The sequence below is a fragment of the Xenopus tropicalis genome, chromosome 2, assembly GCF_000004195.4.
Source record: "Xenopus tropicalis strain Nigerian chromosome 2, UCB_Xtro_10.0, whole genome shotgun sequence".
NCBI classification, from domain to species: Eukaryota; Metazoa; Chordata; class Amphibia; order Anura; family Pipidae; genus Xenopus; species Xenopus tropicalis.
Window position 1 is genome coordinate 43,791,824 of NC_030678.2, and position 23,093 is coordinate 43,814,916.

Genomic DNA, 23,093 nt, shown 5'->3' on the forward strand with positions numbered 1-23,093 from the left:
ATCTAGAGAGACAGGGGGCACAGGGCACTTGTTATTGCTTATGACAACTGAAAGGAAACATATTTAACACATTTCTTTTTATTTCAACCATTTTTAGGTTATTAGACAATTAAACTTTATGCATTGGTTTCTATACTGCCGTGTAATGCTGCTGGTTAAAGTAAGGCAGCACAAAGCATGTGGTATAAAACAAGAGAAAATAGGGGGCTACTGGGGGCATCTCCAGAGGCACAGATCTTAATTGCTATACGGGCCGTGGTGCCTTCGGCTGGTACAGGAGCCTAAAACATACAGTTTCATAACAGTCTATATTGGAGCTCTATTTCTCATTTAAAAGGATGGTTCACCTTGAAATAATTTTTTGTGTATTGTTGCAGCTCTCGAGCTCTCGGGTATATTAGCAGCTATCTGGTTGCTAGTGTCCAATTTACCTTATAAACCAAATGGAAAATGAATAGAAGAGGGCAAGAATAGTAAGATAAGGAGTAAAAAGTAGAAATAATGATTTTGTAGCCTTACAGATCAATATGTTTTTAGCTGCCGGGATTAGTGACCCCTATTTGAAAGCTGGAAAAAGGGAATAATTGAAAAACTGATGAAAAATGAAGACCAATAAAAAAGTTGCTAAGAATAGGACATTCTATAACACTAAAAGTTCTCCGGCCATAACCAGTTATTCTATGTACAAATGCACAAAGCAACACTGGGTGGTTTATGTATTTGGAAGTTTATTATATAAAGGACTGCTGTTTCCTTAGAGGATTACAAAACAGTTGATGTGAAATGTACAAGCAGCGATCACCATTTGGGTTTATTAGACAGAGTAACATGTCAGGATTCATAAGAGACTGCTCATAGGTAGGAGAGGAGGACTATTCAGCTTTATCCTTGTAGTACTAGAATGTTTCACCTCTGTGAAAGCATCTGCTATGCAGTTTCCACAAAGACTAACTCCCAGAATATGGATTATAAACGTACAGACATGCCAAGCTAAAGAGTCTAATAGAAAGAATGATTGTACATATAAGTGTAGAAAAATATTCTCTATATTTATTTAAAAAAAATGTCCCTCCCACCAGAGATAACTGCAAAATAATTACATCCCTTTGTGTACAACTTCCCTTTAGCTTGAGAATTACATGATAAACGTAGCATACATATTTTTCCCTAATCTTACCAGGAAACATATTAATAAAAAAAAACAGTATCCCCTTCTGAAATGATCAAGTCATGCAATATTCTAAGTAGCTAATTGGTGAGGTGCAAGAGATCCTTCTTGGTGCTGGCACTTCCGTTCAACACTCATACGCCATTGGGAGACAGGAGTACCTTTAGTCATAAACTATTAAGTGCTGGTAAAGGTTCAAAAAATCTGAGTGGGCTTAGTATTCAGCTTGTATAAAGGAGGGAGAGGAGCAGCACAAATCAAGGTGAAATGGCTTATTCAGGTTTATGAAGGGAAGCTGTGTAACTGCAAAGGGAACCCCCGTGGAGTGGGAGGCTTCACCCTCCTAATAAAGGCACCAGCTTTCTACACAATGTTCATGATGTCAGTGGCTTGTGCTTATCTGTCCTAGAATGTAAAATTTCAAAACAATTTTTTTAAACAGGAGATAAAGCTGAAAAAAATGGCAGAATTGCTAAGCGCTGGTATGAGCAATTTCAGAATTCATTCACAACATTGGTACTGGGCTACTGGTTGTCAGAGGGTTAAGTGACTGATGCAGGAAGTGCCTCCGGAGAGGCAGTTTTTTTACGTTTGCTGTAGACTTGCCAGCTTAGGAGGAGCGAGAACTGCACAGAGATGCATCTTGCCCCATTCACTTAACCCTTTGCAAACGTGATGAGGACAACACACACATTTGTTCTCCTAACCTTTCATGGTAGATTCACTTTCAGCAATAGAAACCACCTGAAATCCATAACTCTTAAAAGGGGGCATCTTGAATTATTTATTACCTCTTTAAAAGGAAGCTCTTAGTGAGAAATTCATTTCATTTACCCCCTGTGGTTTGTAAGGGAAGAAAAAAAAAAAAGCAATACCTCCACCATTAAGCTAATGACACAAGGGTCATTTTTTCCACCAGTGTACTTCAGCCAACAGAGACACGCCAGTAGCCAGTAAGCCTGTGCCCCAAATTCACATTAGAGCATTTTCAGGCAGATAACTGCTTGTACTAGCAGTGTCATAGGACTTCCATTAAAGTCATCAGAAAACAGCACAAACGGGTCAAGTGTTTATTGGCCACATAAAACCCACCAGCAGAGAAACTGCCTTGTGTGCCATTAGCCATAGAACTCAAAAGATCCACAAAAGGCCTGCTTGTCTTATAAACAGTTCATCTCATAGTCAATATCAAACCTTGCAAGATTTTGGCAAAGTCCTTCTTCTGAGAACAAGTAATTATAATAGTACAAGTGCTGACATTTTCCCTACAGCCATCAGGCACTAACAAACAGGTTGTTTTTTATGGTTGTGCCTTAATGCGTGAAGCAGAATACAGTGGCCTGCTCATGCCAGGACAGCTTTAAAGCTTGCACCCGTTTAGGGAGCTAAAGTGCTCTGAAACCCTTAAAAAGCACAGCTGATTTAAAAGTGGATTGCTGAACCAGATTGATGAGGTTGTACATCGTTTCAATGCAAAAAAATAAAAACCAAAGAAAAGCAAAGTGGGAAATTGGAAGGTTACTGATCTACAATCCCGAAAAAAGACAATGAACAAAGTCAGAGATACACCTAGTACTGCTTGCTGGAGGCATAATGCTTGAACTTATTGCAGTTTGAAAGCTATTACGGCGGTCATCCCACAGTAACAGTTCTTGTTGCTCATCTAGGTTGTGATACATTCATGAGAAATTCCACAGTTGTATTTTACAGAGAAGTCCACACAATCATTCCATGGCTATATCTTATTCTGTATTAAGACAAGGCAAAGATGATCTAAAAAGAAGAATAAAAAACACAAAATGTGGGGAAGGGTAGATTGGCAAGACGTTGAATCTATCCAGCAATGCCAGAAGCAACGGCAGAAGGCTGAGTGGCATGTTTTATCCATCGCTTTAAAGAACAAAGAGCTGAAAGTATGCAAGTGCTCAAATAAAAAGTGAACCTAGAACCCGTTATTTTGGAGGACTACGAATACTTATATAAAAATAATGCTGTTCACCGTTGAGATATTTTTGTGTTTTGTATCATTTTCAGTGTATTCTTCAGTTTGAGAGGTGAAGAGTCTATTGGATTCACCCAAGGACAGTTCCATTGTACAGATGACAAAGTCCTGGCATGGTTGGATGGGTTTTTCCATCACTTAACTACTGAGAACAGACAGAAGCAGCAGCATTGATTATGAGAGCCGGCAGAGACAGTGAGCATTTGCTTGCCGGAGTGTCTTTAGGATATGTGCTATCACTGTTGGCTTTAATATTTTTTTTGTGCTGTGAATCTTCAGCTCCAGGCTGCTCTTACAGATGACTTGACTTTCACAGGGCAGTGGAGGTGATCTTCTTTATACCTCTCCTCTGAGCCAGAGTTGAACGACCAACGGGTTCCAGAACGGGAGACAATGGATTAAGGTTCAAAGCAGAGTAAGTTGCTGCCATGGCTCCCTGCATTAAACAACACAAAGGTGTGAGGGCAAGTTAAGAAATGTAATTTTTGCACACTGCCTTCCTAGATTAAACAAATTCCGAATGCCCCTGTGCTCCAAAACTGTTCGGCATTACTGTATTCATAAGGGGCTGGGGCAGTGCAGCTTCTGTGCTCTTTCACTTCTTCCCTGGTCCCTGTAATTTACCCTGAAAACATTTACTATTTTGCTGTACTTTTTATTCCAAAAGGGGTAGCCATTTATTTTAGTGTTGGCATAATACAGAATGTAATGCTTTATAAATACACAATTCTGTATCCCCAAAATGTTGAAATGCGGCGAAATAAAAATTACATTCTGCTAAATACTATTTTATGATTTTCTTTATATGGTTCATATTGCCAGATACTGTCCATGTGTATATAATGGATTCATTCTATGCACTTGGACAGCTGCCCTGGGATTAATAGAAAGTATCCACAAGCAAGTTCAAGTTTTGCAAGTGCAAAGTTAAAATAGCAGTATTCATTAATGATATAAACAAATATATTATGCCAATATATTAGGCACCCCTCCCAGTGATTAGAATCTCCTGCCTAAAACCCCAGGCCAGTGCCCTGGTTTGCTAAAAACGGAACTGGCCCTTGGTACTTCTATAAAAGCTCATCACTGCCATTTTCTTCCGCTTCTTAGAAACTAAGGTTTGGCACCCCACCTTTCCTTAGGCTGGTCTAGAAGAATAAATACACTACATTACCTTTACTAGGTGTGGAGCATCTTGTCTGTTTAGCTGAAACTGAGGCAGCTGGTCACAGTGTACTATCCAGGGGTGCTTGAGTACTTGGGCTGCAGTTAACCTTTGATGTGGATCCACATGAAGCATCTTTGAAACTAGGTCCTATGGTAGTGCATAAAAATATATTTAGCAGCCTTTCTAAACAGTTATTAAACAAAATGAGCATCTTTAGAATTGATCATGAGATAGGATATGAAGCTCGCTTTATATGAAGCCACTGCCCTCTCAGGGAACCCAGAGTGGACAAAACACCAACACAACACAACAGAGCTTGGCACAATATACTGATCTGTAAATAGTGTAAAAACACTAAAATGCAGCTGTCCCTATTATACCTATTTATCAGGACTATCCCACTATAAAGCAGAAATAATTCTGTCTCCTCATACTATTAATATTATTTGAGTGAATGGCACTTCAAATGCAATTACCCCACTTTAAAAGATGGAAGCCAGTATCCAAACAGCACCAGAAGTCACTGCGCACCAGCCAAATAAGCACCTTATTGTTATGAGTGGCAACAATCTTAATGCTGACTCAGTGGGACAAAGCAAGTCTGGGAGATTGCTGTATAATGATGCAACAAACTGCAGAAAAGCAGCAGATAAGGAATACTGAGTAACTGATCTGCACACAAACTGACCTTGGCAATATCTGAAACAGAATTCCAATAGCCACCACTTAGAGAGAACTTTCCACTTCCTATTCTTGCTAGGATTTCTTCTGGTGTATCATCTGGCCCATTTGCAAAAGGAGTGTATCTGAAATATGAGAAAAATATACAGTATTACAAATAGCAGTAACCACACATTATATTTTATTTTTAATGGGTTCAAGAGCAGGTAACTGAACTGGGCAGAGCCTGCACTCATTGATCAGTATAACCTAGTGTTAAGTCTATTATGTATATTTCTGTATATGCCCCTGATGAAAGGTTTAAGCATCATGTTAACTTACCCTGTCAGCATAGTATAAAGTAGTACACCCAGACTCCATATGTCGCATGCTGCATCATAGCCTTGGCGCTTTAATACCTGAAAAAATTAGAGAAGAATATAAAATTAAGCCTAAGTATTTTAAAGTATTTATTCACAGTTCAACAATCAAATTTCATGGATGAGGTATGTAGCATTGGCTACAAGAAGCTATTAGTGCTTGTAAATGACTTGTCCTGTTTATGGCATGCTCATGGTATGTTTAGTGACAGAATTTCTGATAAATGTGAAAGAAGTATTTCACATCACTTTGTGCCTGGAAGGATTTCTGTTTAATGCAGGCAAGATGCTTGACAGTGAGAATATCGTGTACATTTTCCACCCTGTTGTCAAATACAGACTTTACTGACAAAATGGTTACAGTTTACGCCTTTTTTCTTAATGTCTGGGTGGCATATGTTAATAGGGGATACTACAGAGGAACTTTTTACTAGTCATATTAACTGTGAGCAAATCAGAGGAATAGATGAATTACCTCAGGTGCCACAAAATTTGCAGTATAGCATGGAGTCATAAGCAGGCCATTTTCTGCCCTGAGTTGCTTTGCAAAGCCAAAGTCACAAATTCTAATAGACTCAGGGTTCCCAGACTCATCCACGTAAAGAATATTGCTTGGCTTGAGATCCCTGTGGACGACCTAAAATATATGGACATGAAAAGACATGTAAAGAACATGTAATACATTAATTCAAATTAAATTGCGCCCTAGGTGTTTTAGCAACCCTATCAAATTTAATAACTTAGCTTACAAAAATGTTTTTTTGTTCTAGCTTAGTCTTATGGTCCCCATACATGGGCCGATTGTCCAAGGGACCGATATCAGCAGCTTATCGGCTCGTGTAGGGGGAGAAACGAGGGGGCCTGCCCGACCGATATCTGGCCTGAAATTGGGCAGATATCAATAAAAGATTCAGTCGGATCGGGGACCACATCACAACTTGTTGTGAAATGTCAGCATTCTAGACTATGGCAAAAGGGCCATGTTGATCACTGATCGAGTAGTGTAGATCAAAACAATGGGAAGTTGCCTTTAGAACTGTTACCTGAAAGGGTAGTGAAAAGTGCAGCTGCTAAACTAAACTAAAAATGCATAGCTAGTCCAATGCAGAAACACAGCCCAAGTGCTCACAAAAGTATTGGTACTATTATGAATATGCAGTAACCCTACAAGTCTGCAATCTGAACATCATACAGAAAGGTTAACTGGAGAGGGGCTGTACACAATAAAGACATTATTTTCTTACCCTAATATCAGCATATTTAGTATAAGTTAATGCAGCATGCAGGGCAGGTCTAGATTGGGATTTATAAAATGCCCTGGTATTTCAAATACACAGAGGCCCAAACAGCCCCCCTCACCAGCCCAACAGAGACTGTCTATGGCATCTTACTGCAGCCACTCTGGCATTTGCCAGAATTCCCAGACTGCCAGTCTGGGTCTGGGACTGATGCAGGGTGGTAGTTTGTAAACAGTACACCAGCTCTTATTAGTCTAGATACTACCTGTTTCATACTTATTTAACAGTATAATGTAAGCTTGTATAATTTTAGTTGCATAGTGGAACTGCTCTTACTCTACTCGCACATTAAACCTGAAAAGTGTCCTAACTGTTTGATGTTTAAGTGGAAGAACATGAAAATGCATTGTGTAGCATATTTCATGGTAAGCCTGTGCTACCATAAAGCACTACATTTTGCCCAAGTGATTACTTACCCACTGGGAATGGAGGTATTCTACAGTTTTGGTTATCGTGTGCAGCACTGCACTTGCCTCTCGCTCAGAGAAGAACTTTTGCCGCAGTATTTTATCTAAAAGTTCCCCTCCTTTCATTAGTTCCGTTACTAAATACACATATTTGCCATCATCATATACCTGCAACAAAAAGTTTATTTGTACTTTACAGTGAATTTAAACCATTATTACAATATTACAACAGGTAAAACTATGCCCAATGAATGCCCAAAAAAACTATGCCCAATGCAAGCACAAGAGTACTTTATTTAATGAAATGTACAAATATTAGTGTTTAAATGTATTCTACCAGTTTTAAAGGTATAGCACTCAGAATTACCCTTGGGATTGTACCATAAGTTTAGTATATAAACTACAGAATTTTTTATTACACTAGCCCAAACCCTAAAGAAATAAAGTGGGGACAAGCAGGTAAGCCCAATCATACTTACGTCTTTTAACGTAATAATATTGGGATGCTGCCCATATCGCAACAGTATTTCTATTTCCTCTGTGGGATCTCTCTTGCTCTTGTCAATAATCTTAAAAAAAAGAAATGTTTAAGAAACAAAATGAAAACAGTTCCCAAAGCTTTTCTCATTAAAAAGTTCAAAGTTGAAAATAAGAATAAAGTTGAACTACTTGGATTCAGTCACACTATAGCAAACTGCATGCCAAACATGGCATTATAGCAGCAGCACAGTTAGAACCCAATGGTTTGGTACATTTTTGAGGCAGTGAACAAGTGCAATAAAGAATACAAATTGAGTGTACAGGCAAAGAGTTTGATCAGAGAGACAAAACAACACAGAAACAATAAGAGTCCATAAGTTATAAGTCACTTAAATTTTTAGTATCTATATGTGCAATGGGCCCACCTAATGTAATAAGAGACATAAGAAACAGAACCTTATCAGCACATTAGAGAGAATATTACCTCCCTTGCACATCCGACATCCTCTCACTCTACAAGCAAAATTACTGATGCAAAATCTCTCTAAAAATCGCTTCAACAAGTAAACTTGCCCCTATTTTTATAAAAATGGTTGTGTGGAAAACGTAGTGTTAGCTAAGTAGTAGGTAGCAGTAGTACCTACTGTTCTATAACTCATTACTCTTACCTTTACTGCATATTCCATGTTGGTACCCTTGTGAATACACCTTTTGCAAATAGAATATGAACCGACACCAATATCTTCCTTCAGCTCATAGCCATCTGTGAACTGGATACTGTTCCTATGAAGCTAGAAATAAGTTTACATTAGTTCACTTAAACAACATTCATGAGCCAAAACAATTCGATTTTACACCTAAAAGGGAAATTAAGAATAAAGATGAAGAACAAAGGAGAATAGAATTAACACAGATAAAATGTTCAGCTACATGCTAGATTTTTGTATAGAGGTAACTCCCATTTCCCAAACCGTTTCAGGTATTTCTATACCCAGCTCTTTTTCCCATTCTGTACAAAAACCTCTTTTGGGAGTCTCCATATTATTTATTAAAAGTTTGTAAAGGTTGGATATAGGTTTCTCCACTGGCTCTTGAGTTTCGAGTAATTTTTCCCAGGCTGTTAATGGTACCTAACATGTATTTATGCCATTATATAGAGTGCTGAGAAAGTTAAAATGTATGTATGTTATATACAACTATAAATTAGCATTTAAAATACAAATGAATTATTAAAAGCGGCACTGTATGTACACTTCAAAGAAAAAATGTGCTTACTGGAACAATAGCATGAACCCCAACCGTTTGCATAGCTTGGTTTTCATCCTCAGATGTAATGGCAACAAAGCTGAACCCACGGAAGAGCTGGTGTGCATTGGCACTTGCTGGGATACCAGGAGAATCTAGGTGTTAAAAATAAATGTATTATACATTTGGTAAAAATGATCATAACTGTACACTAGACACTAGGTTTGGTAAAATATAGCTACATAAACCCAGGGAAAGATGAACAAACTAGAAAGGATTGTTTTACATAAGGGGTGATTTATCAAGTCAAGGTTTTTTTCCCTCAACTCAAGTTTTTTGTGCTTAAGAAACTCGGATTCGAGTTTTCGTTCCTACACTCAAATGTCTGGTATTTATTAAGTGCAAAAAATGTAAAAAATTGCCATGTAAAAGCTTGGGAGCTTCTATGGAAGTCAATGGGAGTTGTCATAGGCAAAGTCAAGCCATATTCTTAAAATCTTTTCCGTTAAGAATTTTTAGAGCTCAGAGTTTTTCCTATTAATAAATAAGCGACCATTTGATATGCAAGTTTATTCATTTAGAGAAACAAACACTAAAATTGATAAATAAGCCCTATAGTGTAACAAACAGAGAGCAGATTTAAACAATAGCTTTCATAATGTTTCCATGAGATCGATAAGATCCGGTGTTTGAAAGACTAACTCTAAAAAATGAAAATGATATATGATATATATATATTGATTGCTAAAAAATTATAATACATAGATAAAATGAAATAAAGCTAGGGTAAGCCCTACTCTAGTAACCAGATAACTGCAGAAATTGCAAACTGGAGAGTTGCTGAACAAAAAGCAAAAAAAAAAAAATTAAAATACCACAAATAATAAAAAAAATGAAGGCAAATTGTAGTCTGTGTAGGAATACAAGTCTCTACATCATAGTAAAAGTTATTTTCAAGGTGAATAATACCTCTGAGGCAGTGACTTATGAACCATCTGAGTTCAGGCTTGCATCTGAGGCCCAACTTTTGTTCAGGGCCCCATTTCCTCCAAACAAAATTATAGATATATAAAAAGACCGCTGCGACAACTGTATTTCTGTATGACATGTGTCACACCTGCCTGGTTCCGCGTTCTCGCATGCGCTCACGGGGGGGGGGGGGGGGGGGGGGTTAGGGGCGCACAAATCCGGCGCTGAGGGTCAGCAAACATATAGGACATAACACATCAGAATACCCACCATTTACTAATTAAGTTGCACACAGTAAATGAGAAACAGGTAAAAATAACCTACCTTTTGGTGTTTTTGCTGTGAACTCGGGATCAAAATAAAATGTGTCCTCTGGTCCACCAGTGGCTGGTTTAAAAGGTGGCTGGTTCTCTCTCCTATACAGTTTCTAAAAAAAATACAAACAAAAATAATGTCCCTAGAATCTTGGGTGAAAACAAAAGATATATCATATGTGTCATTGCAGAGGGAAATGTCTTACATTCCAATCAATTGTGGCAAAAAATGGATGTCTCTTAATCTCTTCAACCCCATCTGGCCCTGCTCCTTCATAAAATAGTAAAAATGCGATTAAGGATTTTTCTTTGGTCCTGAGATTTTAGCAAGCAGAATAACATTATACAAATATACATTAAGCTGAAATAAATGGTAACACTAAAATCATTTAGCTCACCTAGTCTGTTGGTAGGATTTCTCTTGAACAGCATGCGGAGGAGACTCTGAGCTTCTGGAGTTAAAAATTGAGGCATCCCAAGTTTGGCTCTAAACATATGCAAAAAGAAGAATGTTTAACTCAATAGATTTGGCAGCATTTAACATTTTTAATTAAATATAGAAAAGAGATGTGAATAACCTGTTAATTATATCCCTTTAAATGCTGCTCATTTACATCATTAGAATAGGTACTGATGTCATGTGCAAAGTGACTCTTGAAATTTGTTTATTATAAAGAATAATTTACCCCTATAAATTATATATATTGCAAGCACAGGTTGCATTTTCAAACGGTGTTCTCAGAAAACTGTGTGTTGATTTTTCCATGTTTTAAAGCAATATAATCAAGGATGTCCAATTATTGTTCTTGAAATATAACTGCTGGAATCTCACTACAGCCACAGAAAAAGCTATTTCAACATCTGGACAGCTGCAGATTGGACAATCTAAAAGGCCATACACAAGATAAACAGCTGCTAACTTTGCCCCTCCCAAATGAGTAGACAGTTTATAGGCTCATGTATAAGGGCAAACCAATACACTGCCTAACCAATAGCTATCAGGTTTAAAAATTCAGTCAGATGAGGTTTATTAATGAAGTCCTTTACCATTTGGGACATAAGCCCCTGTGACGATCTGATGGTTGGCCAAATCAGGTATCCTCGCCATATAAGTAGTTTTTTTTATGTACAAGGAGCTTAAGGGCTCTGGCACACGGGGAGATTATTCGCCCGCGACAAATCTCCCTTGTCACAGGCGACCAATCTCCCCGAACTACCATCCCACCGCCAAACATGTAAGTCGCCGGTCGAGGCATTTTCGGCGATTTGCCGAAATCGCACCGCCGCGTGTGCCATCCCACCGGCAACTTACACGTTCGCCGGTGGGATGGCAACTCGGGGAGATTAGTCGCCCGCGAACAGGGAGATTTGTCGCGGGCGACTAATCTCCCCGTGTGCCAGAGCCCTAAGAAAAAAATGCACTTAAGTATAGCTAATGCGTTATCAGTATTTTCATAACACTAATACATTCCTTGCAGACATAAAGGGATTTATGGTATGGCTGTAATTGGCTGCTGCCCATTTAACAGCTCAGGAAAGTTTATCAAAGTAATGAATAGATTCATGTAATGTACTATTGCCCTGCCCTGGTAAAAGTTGTGTATTTGCATCAAAAAGACTGCTATAGTTAATATAAACAAAGCTGCTGTGTAGCCACTGGGGCAGCCACTCAAGGAAAAAAGGCACAGGTTACATAGCAGAAAACATAGCCAGATGTAAACACCATAAAACAAGTTTTGTATCCTACATTCTCCCTTTCCAAAGAAATGATGTATTCTCACAAAACTCCCTGTTCTTGTGCATTAAGTAAGACCGAATAATGTATTATACTAGAGTTTGCATTATACTAGAGCCTAAAGACAGAGGCAATTATAACAAAATCAGATGAAAAAAAATAGGTATGGATGACCAGGAATGAAGATGCTATAAAAGGGGTAGAAGCAACTAATAAACCCTTGTAGCCCCCAAGGGTAATGCCACACATGGTGTTTTCTCTGCCCCCTAAGACTAATGTCAAATGAGGCGCAGCTTTAGTTTCTTTCGCCTTCTCCAAGAGAACCGACATGCTTCCTTCCGCTTTGCTGTGTCTCTGCATTGCCAGGCACAGCATCAGCCTGTTAGCAGATACACAGAGCGGATTTCGCATTTATGTGGGATTTTCATATTTTTGCATTTTTGTGACAATAACCACTGTGTGTGCATAGGCCAACACCATACCTGTCAGTGCAGAGACATGGCTAGAGGAGACCACATTGACCGCCTGTGGAAAAAGTCATGGCTATGCCTCGTGTGACCTTAGCTCATGTCACAAGTGATGTTTTCTCTGCTGACCTGAAAATCATTCTGTCCAAAAATGCATGCTTGCATGGTTTAGAAATCTGCCCTTGAAGGCAGCCACATTGCATTTATTTACTCCTCCAAGGAAAATGTCACATCAGACATTTGCCTTAACCATATAGCTCTAGCAGCTGGTATCTTGGTCCAAAATTTGGTCTGAATAAAGTTGCAGCATATCATAAATTTGACTCCACTGTTTGGATCTGCATGGTGAAAGGGAATTCAGGTATAAGAAGTTAAAAATTCAAAAAGGTTCTATATGGGGGATGTAACAAAAATGTCAGCAGACCTAGAGGCTGCACGGAAAGGGGGCAGAAGAGCATGGGTGCTAATGGTTAATTCTGACAGACTCTTTCTTAACCTCTACTCACACCACTGCAACACTAAGCACTATTTCTTACAAACAACTGGGATATGTAGCATCCAGTCCCAGGACCCCTTGCAAAAAAGTTATTTTCGGACCCCCACATTATCCATCCTCAAAATAAAATCATGGGTGACCCACGACATACACAAAATCACGGGTCACCTGCAGTTTTGCCTCACAGGCCGCATGTAAAACTGCAGGTCACCTGCAACCATCCCTGTCATGGGCTCTCTATTCCCCACTGGCCACCCTGCAGCCTGTGGGCCTGGCCCCTATAGAGTTACACCACTGGTAGCCTCTTACAAAAAAACTTTAAATGAAGCTGAAACACTGCAACTCACTTCAAAATCATGGTCATGGTTTCTTTTCTGTCCTTTCCTTGAAAGGGTAGGGTACCAGTGAGCATTTCAAACTGTGAATAGAACATACCAGAAGATTGTTAGCTTACAGCTTTTATGAATTCCTGAGATATTTGTCAAAGGGAGATCTGTGTACTTCTACAAATGTTTGTATTTCACTAGCCTAATCATTACAGTGGGTACATGTGACTTCCAACTAAAACGTTCACTTTAGTGCAATCATTCAATTTCCAGTAAAAAACTACCAGCTGTATAATATATAGTATTTCGTTCTCCTAAATCAAATGAAACAATATATTACCAGACTAACAAGTAGGTTTTCTGCGGCTTTATTCTGTGAATCTTTGCTTTCTTACATATCATAAGATTTCTGCTCACCACAGCAGCTGGGCAGTGAAGCCCCTGGCAAGACTTGTAATAGGTTGGAATACTGAGTTTTGCTTTAAATAACTGTGATTTTTCTGATGGATACAGTATGTTTTATCTGACATTGGAGGGAATGGCTACACAAGGCCATTCCTTCTGAAATTCTTCCCAATCTACACACAACAGCTGGCTCGCTGGCAGGAAAGGGAAGAAGCTTTTCAGTCTCAAAACACCAAATGGAGATATTGCTTCCTTCATACTAGGGATGCACCGAATTCCAGATCTGGTTCGGGATTCGGGCCGAATCCAGGCTTTTTTTTTTGAAGGATTTGGTTTCGGCCGAATCCACGGTCCTGGCTGAACCAAATCCAAACCCTAATTAGCATAAATTAGCATGTGCTAATTAGCATTCGGCAAGGGTTAAATGGGCAGGGGAAAAAAATTTCACTGTGCGCTGCAATTCTTATCCCCTTATGATCCTAATTAGCATATGCTAATTAGGATTTGGATTTGGTTCGGGATTCGGCAGAATCAGTCAGCCACCCTGACTGATTCTGCCGAATCCCGAACCAAATCCAAATCCTAATTTGGGGGTTCAGCCGAACCCAAAACAGTGGGTATGGTGCATCCCTACTTCATACTATGAAAGGGGGTCAGTGAAAATACACAAAGAATCTTTCAATTCAAGAAACCTACCATTAGAACACCAAAAGACCACCAGTCTGCGCTCTGAGTGTGGCCTCGCCGATTTACTACCTCTGGAGCCATGTATTCCACAGTTCCACAGAAAGAATAGGCTTTCTTTTCATGGTCTATAGACTCCTTACTAAGGCCAAAATCTGTAAAAGGAGCAAAAAAATTAAGAACAGATATTAAAATATTAAGCATTTTCAAAACATACACTTGCGTCTAAGTAACATCTTTTGGCATTTTGAACATTTTTTGGCTGTACAATATACAATGTTAGGACGCCTTAAACTAACCTGTTAATTTTATGTGTCCCTCTTCATCAAGCAATATGCTAGGTACAAGAAAAAAAATGAATTAATAAATTTGTAAATCACCTAGGTGTCCAACCATCATCACTAGAGCTTCTGATGAAGTGGCAGTTTGCCACGAAACGCGTTAAGCTGATGTTTTAATGAAGATATGCAATAAAGGAATTATTTTTTATTGAAAAATTGGCCTTGGCGTGCTCCGTCCACCACATATATTTTTTGCATTCTATTACGCCTGGACCGGGGGCGGCATTGGACGTGGAAGCACGGGACCTTATTGAAGGTGTCTTAGGTACGGTGAGTGCTCCCTACATTGTCTGTATGCTGTCCAACCATCATGAATCAACCAGTGTGCCCCAAAGGTGAAAAATAACATAACACATTGTGCACCAGTACAAACACATGGGCTTGATTTACTCCTACAATTCTAACTTTTTTCTACAGTACGTTTAACCATTTACCTGCAAGGATGGAGAAAAACAGGTTAAAAGGGTAGCCAACTCCTTCAAATTAAAGAAGTTAAAATCACTGGAGGGGGTGCTAAATGCTAGACGCGCCCCCCCCCCCCCCCCGATTATAATCAGACACCTGATACACTTGGCTGGTGCTCCTGTTGGCATAAAAACTGCACCAACCGGAGATATCAGGTATGTGATTATAATTACTGGTGGGTGCCTTACATTTAACTTTTCTTAAAGTTACAAGGAAAGTTACAATCACTGGGGGGGTGTAAAATGTTAGGCACCCCCCCCCCCCCCAAGTGATGGTAATCGCTAGAAACCACTTAGTGATTATAGCTTTTCTTTTCCTTTCAGCAAGTAAGATATGGCTAATAAAACATTATAATGTCACTAGGTAAAACAGAATGCAAGCATTTTCAACTTCCATAAATTAAAAGGATGTAGACTGAGTAAAGAAAGGCAAAGTGTACAGCAGTAGGGTATTGATGCACAGTTAGGAAATTAAAAAGGACATATTAGCCTACTTTTCTGGTTTCAGGTCTCGATAAATGATTCCAAGAGAATGAAGATGGTCTAAGGCTAGTGCCAGTTCTGCCAAGTAATACTTCACATCTTCCTCTGTGAACATCACCTAGAATTTTAAAGGAACACCCACATAAGAATACACAAAGAAAATCATTATGAAAAATGCAGACACACAATGTTTCTTGTTAATCTTTTTGTGTGTGTGTTTTACCTTCTAAGAGACAAAAAAAAACCCTATTTTTGAGACAGCAAGGAAAGACAGAAATCCAGAAATGTTTTAGTTTTGTAATGGAAGGTACACAGGGATAATTCCTGCCTTCTTCTGGGCCCCCACAGGGGGGAGAGGAGGTATTGTTGTGCCGGGCCCGGCGAATTCTGCTTTAAAAGGGGCATGGCTGTGTTGCAAAAGTTACACAATTGCGTAAGCTCCTTAAAAAGTTATGTTGAAGCTTATGCAAGTTACAAAAGTTTCTAGGGAATTTTTGCCGAACTTACTTAAATTTCAAGTGAAATACAATGAAGAGATGCTTGACACTGGCAGGTGGGGGTAAACTTCCCTGGTCACTGATGAATTAAAATTCCACAGCCCACAATGAACTGACTGACTTATCAGTACTTTAACTATTTTATTAACTATTTATATGGACTGCTTATTAAATTTACTGTTTATATGTATATGTATGTATTTACTGAATGATATTAGTATCTCCTACATAAACTTTCCAGTTGGGGAATGACTGGAAAAACTCCACTGACCACCAATTTAAAGACTGACTTATAAGACCTTTTTTTCCCACTATTTTTATGAACTAATACTGACTAGTTATTAGGCCCCTAAATCAGTATCAAGAACTGACTGTTAATTAGCACATTAATTAATAAAACTCTTTATATGAACTGCTAACTACAATTAGTTAAACTTATTGCATTTTGATGCAAATTTTACTGGTTTCAGACTTGCCATTTACTAATAATCTGATTAATAATCAGCCTTAAATTGTGACATTTATATTGTATACATAAAGTTTATTCTTACTGGGCCCCTAAGCTCAGTAAGTGACAACAGCACAAAGTATGTGCAGTGAATCAGCAGAAAAGAAGATGGGGGAGCTACTGGGGGCATCTCCAGACTCACAGATCTTCCCGGCTAAAGGGCTGTGGTTGGCCTTGGGCTGGTACAGAAGCCCAAAACATAATGTACAACATTTCTAGCCTCTTCATTAGTTAAGCTTCAGTTCTCTCTTTAAACACAAATGTTTATGCCTCCTTTAAAGTAATTCAGATAGAATTTAATTGAACCACATATGCCTACCTAGTTAGATCAGAGGACTGCCATGCATCACTGTAGCTGCCATACTGACCCACACAAATGACTGCATAGTATTTAAAGCATCCACCATCTGTTTAATATAAACCACATTTGGTCTCTTTATCACAGAGTTGCATGGAGATCTGATGTAATCCTCTTTCCATGCACGTAAAATCTGACTTTACAGTAGAGGGCATATTTGTTTCTATAAAAATAACATCTAACCATATCTAATGAAAATGCCACACAGTTGCTAGGTGATTCTGTTAAAACTCACAATTCACTTTTATTAGGAAAATCAAATCCAAAATAACCCACAATGTAAACATTCCTGTTCATAAACCTGTCAGAGATACATGCCTCAGACTGCCACGATTTTAGCTTTTATGTTCATGTACTGGAACTTAAGAACACACATGAAGTTTTGTTGCCTGCACTAAATCGCCTCCAGCGTGGGTGACAAAACATTCAAAAACACCTTTGTGTTTGAGTCTGCATCACTGATATAAAACCAGTTTAGGCAAGTAATAGTAAGAAAAAGCATGATGTGGCATTTTAGCACAACTGCAAAAGTACAACAGGCAGAGCAGCAAAGTGCCCTTAATAGCTCTGTGAAGCTTTTGGATAGGAAAGGTGCAGCAATACACCACACTGAAACTAATAAAACTATTGAAAGAACACAAGCTCAAAAAAAAAAAAAAAAAAAGTGTAGAAAAGTTACACCTTATGTGTTGTGCTTCTGTTCTAAACTAAGGCATCTACAGCCCTTTAGAAATGAAGACCTGTCCCTTTAAATATGCCCCTAGTAATAGTAACTCCTTTATTGCTCACCGTTTATGCTGTAGGTTGCTCTTGGTTATGTGAGGCTAAGGATAAACCCATAATATACAGAATATATACCATATCAAATTAAATGACCTTCACAATGCATGGCAGCATAAAAACCAGTGAACTTTGCCCTTAGAATTCAAGCTCAGATCTAACCTCACTTTCTGAACATTTTAGTAAAAAGTTTAACTTATCAAAGCAGCTCAGAGAACACTGAGCATGTGCAAAGGTAAGAAACATAAGCCAGATATGGTGAGCAGTGAGCCTGTGATTACAATCACTTATCTGATACCCTGGGCCGGTGCTCCTGTTCACTGCGCTAGCCTTGGGTATATCTGTAAAAGCACCACAGAGTGGTGCTCTTCTGCTTCTTTATGCCAGGTGTGCATGCACAATAGAGCAGAAAGCTAAACTAAAGGGTGAAGACACACAGGGCAATTACTCGCCGCTATTTTTTAAAAAAAAGTCGCATCGACTATTTAGCGCACCAAAATTAGTTAGTCACAGCGACTGGTATATTATCAAATGGTGAAGTTTCTGCAACTAATCACCCTATGTGTCTTTGCCCTAAAGCAAAAGACAGCTTTTTTACACTACTGTGTATGTGGCAGCCTAGGGCAAGGGAAGTATGAAGAAGCGGAAGAAAAAGAAGGTCACAAGAATTTTGATGACAGAAAAAGAATAAAATACATTTTGTTTCTAAATTGTCGCTGAATAGCACTAAAATGGGAATTGAAAATTAATTACCTCTTTGGATAAGCGTGTAAACAAATCTCCACCCCTGAGAAAATCCAAAATTAGGTACAGCTTGCCCTCTGTTTGGAAAGCTTTAAAGAAAAAATACATAAAAAGGATCAAAGCACTAAATTTTCCAATCGAATTTGAGTTAATGGCAGAGAATTTAATGGAAAGATGGAAAATATCAATTTACTAAAATGCCTTGTGAACTACATGTAAACCCAAAAATAAATTATTGCCCAATTTACTATAAATGAACTATATTAAAGTAATTGTTAAATATAACTGCTGCTGAAAGCAGGGTCTGCCTATCTTCTTCCACTGTGCCCTGGTTGTCCTTACTTAGTGAACAATGTAGCTGAAACCAGCTGTGAATTATCAGGCAAGTCTGACTACCGCAACACTGTTTCAAGACACAATCTGCAGTGCAGAAAAAACATTTAAAAAAAAATACTGCTTTCCACTGTACCAATAACTTTAAAACCAATGAAAATTGTAAATGAATATATACTGGATTTTTTTTCTTAGAATGACATGCTCTTTAATTGGGCAAATTATCGTTGCGTTTACATCCCCATTACATTTTAGTATGATGTAGACAGTTACATTTAAAGATAATTTGCAAGTGGTCTTATTTTTTCCTATTTTAGGGGGGGGTTTGAATTATGTCATTTTTTTGTTCATCAACTCTCAGACTGGAATATTAGCAGATATCTGGTTGTTAGGATCTAAATTATCCTACAACCAGGTAGTGGTTTGAATAAGACTGGAATATAAATAGAAGGTGGCCAGAACAGAAGGAAAATTAGTTAAAGCAAAAAAGTAATAAAAATACTATAGCCCTGCAGAGCAAGAATTCACTGGAAGCAGGGGTCAGTGACCCTTTATTTGGAAACTGGAAAGGGGCAAAAAAAGGAAACTAATTCAAGAAAGAAAACAAATAAAAAATGAAGACCAACTGAAAAGTTACAATGAATAGACCATTCTATTTCTATGATTGTTAAAGGATCTGTGTATGTTTTCTTCCAAATAATGTAGTCAGTGGTCATTTCCCTAAGATAAGCAGCTAAGAAAGAATTCTCAAATATTAGCAAACCTATACATCTGTGTTCTATAGAATATACATGAATATGTGTTCTTTTTGGTGCTGCTGATCAGATGAGCAGCGCAAAGTTATCTGCAAGCAGAGAAATCTGAGAGCAGGATGTGACATTTCAGCAGCTGGTGCTATTCCATCTCCAGTCAGATTTCTGTTACTCACCATAGTGCAATTTCACAATAAACGGATGATTAACTTCCACCAAAATATCACGCTCCATTTTTGTTCTAACACGATCTCTGACTGTTGTTTAGAAGAGAAATAAAGAGAAGGAAAATAATCATTAGGACTTATTACAAGATTAGAAAGGATTATATGATGCCTATTACATAAACGCAGAACCACCACCAAAGGACTATGCAAAATAAGACTTTGTTTCTCAAAACAAAATATGTAGCCCTCCTCTTAGGCTAATAGCACACAGGCAGATTGTCGACCTGCGGGTAAATGCAGGCTGAGAATCTGCCCCTACACTTAAATCTGATAGTTGTAGCTGCACCCAGAGCTATTGCATTGGCTCCGGCACAGTGTATGTAGTTTTATGGCGAATTCCGCTTAGTGTGGTTGCACTCAGACCAACACAATGGCTCCAGGTGCAGCCACATTAGAATTTTCAAGGGGCAGAATATTGCCCTGCATTTATCCACATGCTGAGAATCTGCTCTGGGTGGCTATCCTTAGTTTTTATGACCCTCAAGTAAATCCCAAATACCTTGGAATGCTTAAATTTTAATAACAGGGACTAACATCATGACATGGGCATATAATGTACAAAATAATTCTAAACTAGTAGAAGCTAGAAAGCACAGCAATGGCAGAACAGTTATCTCTCTAAGTTCTCTGGGCTACTATGGGTGCTTTTCTAGGTCACCACTGCATAATGTGCTGACAGCAATTTACATTCCATTCCATCTATGGGGGGATGCTTCTAACACCTAATTTTCAGCTTCCTAAAAACAAACTTAAACCCATATGTAATAAAAGGCACGAAGTTTGCCCAGTAGCACAAATGCATAGCAATCAATAAGATGTTTGCTTTTAAACAGGTGACTAGTAAATGCTACCTGCTGATTGGCTGCTATTGGTTACTGCTCCTGGGCAAAGTTAGTGCCAAATTGGCCAGTGGCCCTCCGCTTTAGTGGTTCTGTTAGCAGCACATATTACACGTAGGGATGCACCAAACTGAATTTTTTCTGATTCGCCCAAACCCCGAATTCTTCGTAAAAGATTCGGCCAAATACCAAAGCAAATCCAAATTTGCATATGCAGATCGTGTTACGGAAGGGTTAAAGGTTGCCACAAGCAACAATTTCAACTTCCGTGTTTACGTGTCACATGATTCGGTTCAGCCAGGAGCGTGGATTCGCCCAAGTCCGAATTCTGCCGAAAAAGGCCAAATCTCGAATGGAAACCTGGATTCAATGCATCCCGAATTACAGGGCCATATTATATGGTTTTAAATGAAAGTAATCGAATGCACTGTGAAGTGTCACCTTTGAAGAATGCTTTTACCAAGTTATAACAACTCTGTAGAAAACAAAATGCTGATTTTAAATTTTTGTGCACAATTAATTATTAGCTAATACATAATGTGAAGGTAAATTAAAGGAAATATTCTATAAATAGGTATATTTCCCATCATTAACAGTATTGTGCTGCCCCATTTAGAAATACTGGGGGAGGGGACTATAGAAAAAGCTGTGTAAATGTAACCAATGCAAAATAGAAACCAGTATTGCCAACAGACAGTTTAGAGTGCTCAGGGAGAATCACAGTGATTAACACATTCCAGAGTGATCTCAGTTTCCTGGTAGCAGTGTTTGTCATAGACAGCATATTTCTTATTTGTATGAATGGGAATTAGCGGTCAGTAAGCATGGTTTGAGCGCTGAGCCTCTCTGATTCCGACCCTGGTAAACTAAAATGCTCATGTGCTCGTGAGTCATTGCCAAAAGTAATTACAACAAACAGATCTTTTACTTTTTTTAATATAAGATTTAATAATTTCCTTGCATCACCTACAAATCAACTATATTACACAACAGCATTATGGACCAGAAGACAATTACCTTTAAGTGTAGCTTTTTTTAATACTTTCATTGCATATAATTGCCCAGCATCAGTTCCTGAGATTTTACGAACCAGAAATACCTAAAATAAAAATGAGAACTCAAATAAAAACTAAGCCAGTGACATTAAGGGAAGAGTCTCCCTAAAAATGGTTGCAATACTTGCAGAGTAACACTGTGACAGTTTATCTAGTACCAATTAACTAATTATGTTATAAAATATCCTGTTCTTAAAGTGGAAAATAGACATTGATTAGGAGCTTCACCAGAAGGAAATAAGAAACTTTCTAAATATAATCAATTAAAAAAATCTGTACTGTTTTCTAAAATAATCCAGGTAACCTTCAGTACCCCTCTCACTCGCTACATGATTTCAATTGACAATTTGGTCAAATATATACACTGCACTCGTACGATGTGTGTGCTTCTGTTGTAAAGACAATGTATTAGAGCTCTCTTACAAAATAACCAGTTCTAACACGTGTGGAATGAAAGACTGCTAGGAAAGCTAAGGGTAATTTCATTATTTCAGAAAAAAACATGATTTTTAAGAAAATTTATTTTTTCCATGAGATGAAGCTTATATTTAAATGTCATACTCCCCTTTAAGTATTTATTCATAGGCCCCTTTAATTACTCCTGTTCCTATTCTGCCTCTTTCCAGTAGTAAAATTGGGGTTGCCAATCCCAGCAGCCAAAAAACCTATTGCTTTGTGAGGCTAAAATTTTATTGTTATTGCATTAATTATCTTTCTATTTGGGCCCTCTCCCAAGGTGGCTGCTGGCAATGAGGATTCTGGAATGCCACAGTTAAGATGGACATAAAGGGGCAGACTCTCTGTGCAGCATCCATCTTGCTCTTTTCCTGGCTTGCTTATTGCCCTTCAGTTTAAGCACTGGCACCTATCTCCTGTGTAGCACATCTGCCTCAAAAAGTTAAAGCAAAGGAGGCAAAAGACTTCTGCTAAAAAACTGAGGTGCAACATGGCCTGCAAAATGCAGGTGAAAGAGCAGGAGCTCAGTGTGCATAACTTTTAACCAGTGTTAGGGTTGTGGCACACGGGGAGGCTAGTCACCTGCGACAAATCTCCCCAAAATACCATCCCACTGGCGAGTATGTAAATCGCCGGTGGGATGGCATACGCGGCGCGGTTGCCTTTAGAGGAAACTTCCACGATTTCGGGGAAATCGAGGCACCGCATATGCCATCCCACCGGCGATTTACATACTCGCCAGTGGGATGGTATTTCAGGGTGATTTGTCACGGGCGACTAGTCTCCCCGTGTGCCACAGCCCTTAACTTGTTTTGCAGATGATAAAATTGCAGTTAAACTTAAAAAAAAAACAAAAAAAAAAACAGGACAATAACAATAGTGCCAGATAACTGGTTGAACTTACCTTGCCAAAGGAGCCTTGCCCAAGAACCTTTAGAAGCTCAAACTGTGAAGGGTCTGCCTTTTCATGGCCTTCTTTAACATGGTGTGTGATTGCAATTTCATTTATATTTCCTTCATCCTAGACAGGGACAAAATAAAACTTTAAATGC

At 38.6% G+C, this 23,093-nt stretch overlaps 1 protein-coding gene across 4 annotated transcripts in view; it reads right to left on the reverse strand.

Annotated features, from left to right (window-relative positions):
- Window positions 1-708: 708 nt before the first annotated feature.
- rps6ka3 (ribosomal protein S6 kinase A3) overlaps window positions 709-23,093 on the reverse strand; it is a 56,951-nt gene continuing 34,566 nt past the window's right edge. For 3 of the 4 annotated variants that reach the window (XM_031896745.1, XM_031896743.1, XM_031896746.1), the window contains 20 exons: window positions 22,946-23,062; window positions 21,548-21,629; window positions 19,641-19,721; window positions 18,389-18,468; window positions 15,504-15,610; window positions 14,504-14,541; window positions 14,217-14,359; window positions 13,137-13,207; window positions 10,490-10,578; window positions 10,298-10,362; window positions 10,102-10,204; window positions 8,839-8,963; window positions 8,232-8,354; window positions 7,563-7,652; window positions 7,093-7,251; window positions 5,854-6,015; window positions 5,341-5,417; window positions 5,027-5,144; window positions 4,345-4,485; window positions 709-3,606 (listed from right to left, as the gene is read on the reverse strand). In XM_031896745.1, the coding sequence (XP_031752605.1) occupies window positions 3,481-3,606; window positions 4,345-4,485; window positions 5,027-5,144; window positions 5,341-5,417; window positions 5,854-6,015; window positions 7,093-7,251; window positions 7,563-7,652; window positions 8,232-8,354; window positions 8,839-8,963; window positions 10,102-10,204; window positions 10,298-10,362; window positions 10,490-10,578; window positions 13,137-13,207; window positions 14,217-14,359; window positions 14,504-14,541; window positions 15,504-15,610; window positions 18,389-18,468; window positions 19,641-19,721; window positions 21,548-21,629; window positions 22,946-23,062 (2,097 nt within the window). In that variant the 3' untranslated portion in view covers window positions 709-3,480. The remainder of the gene's footprint in view (window positions 3,607-4,344; window positions 4,486-5,026; window positions 5,145-5,340; window positions 5,418-5,853; window positions 6,016-7,092; window positions 7,252-7,562; window positions 7,653-8,231; window positions 8,355-8,838; window positions 8,964-10,101; window positions 10,205-10,297; window positions 10,363-10,489; window positions 10,579-13,136; window positions 13,208-14,216; window positions 14,360-14,503; window positions 14,542-15,503; window positions 15,611-18,388; window positions 18,469-19,640; window positions 19,722-21,547; window positions 21,630-22,945; window positions 23,063-23,093) is intronic. The other variant, XM_031896744.1, reaches the window with a different exon arrangement.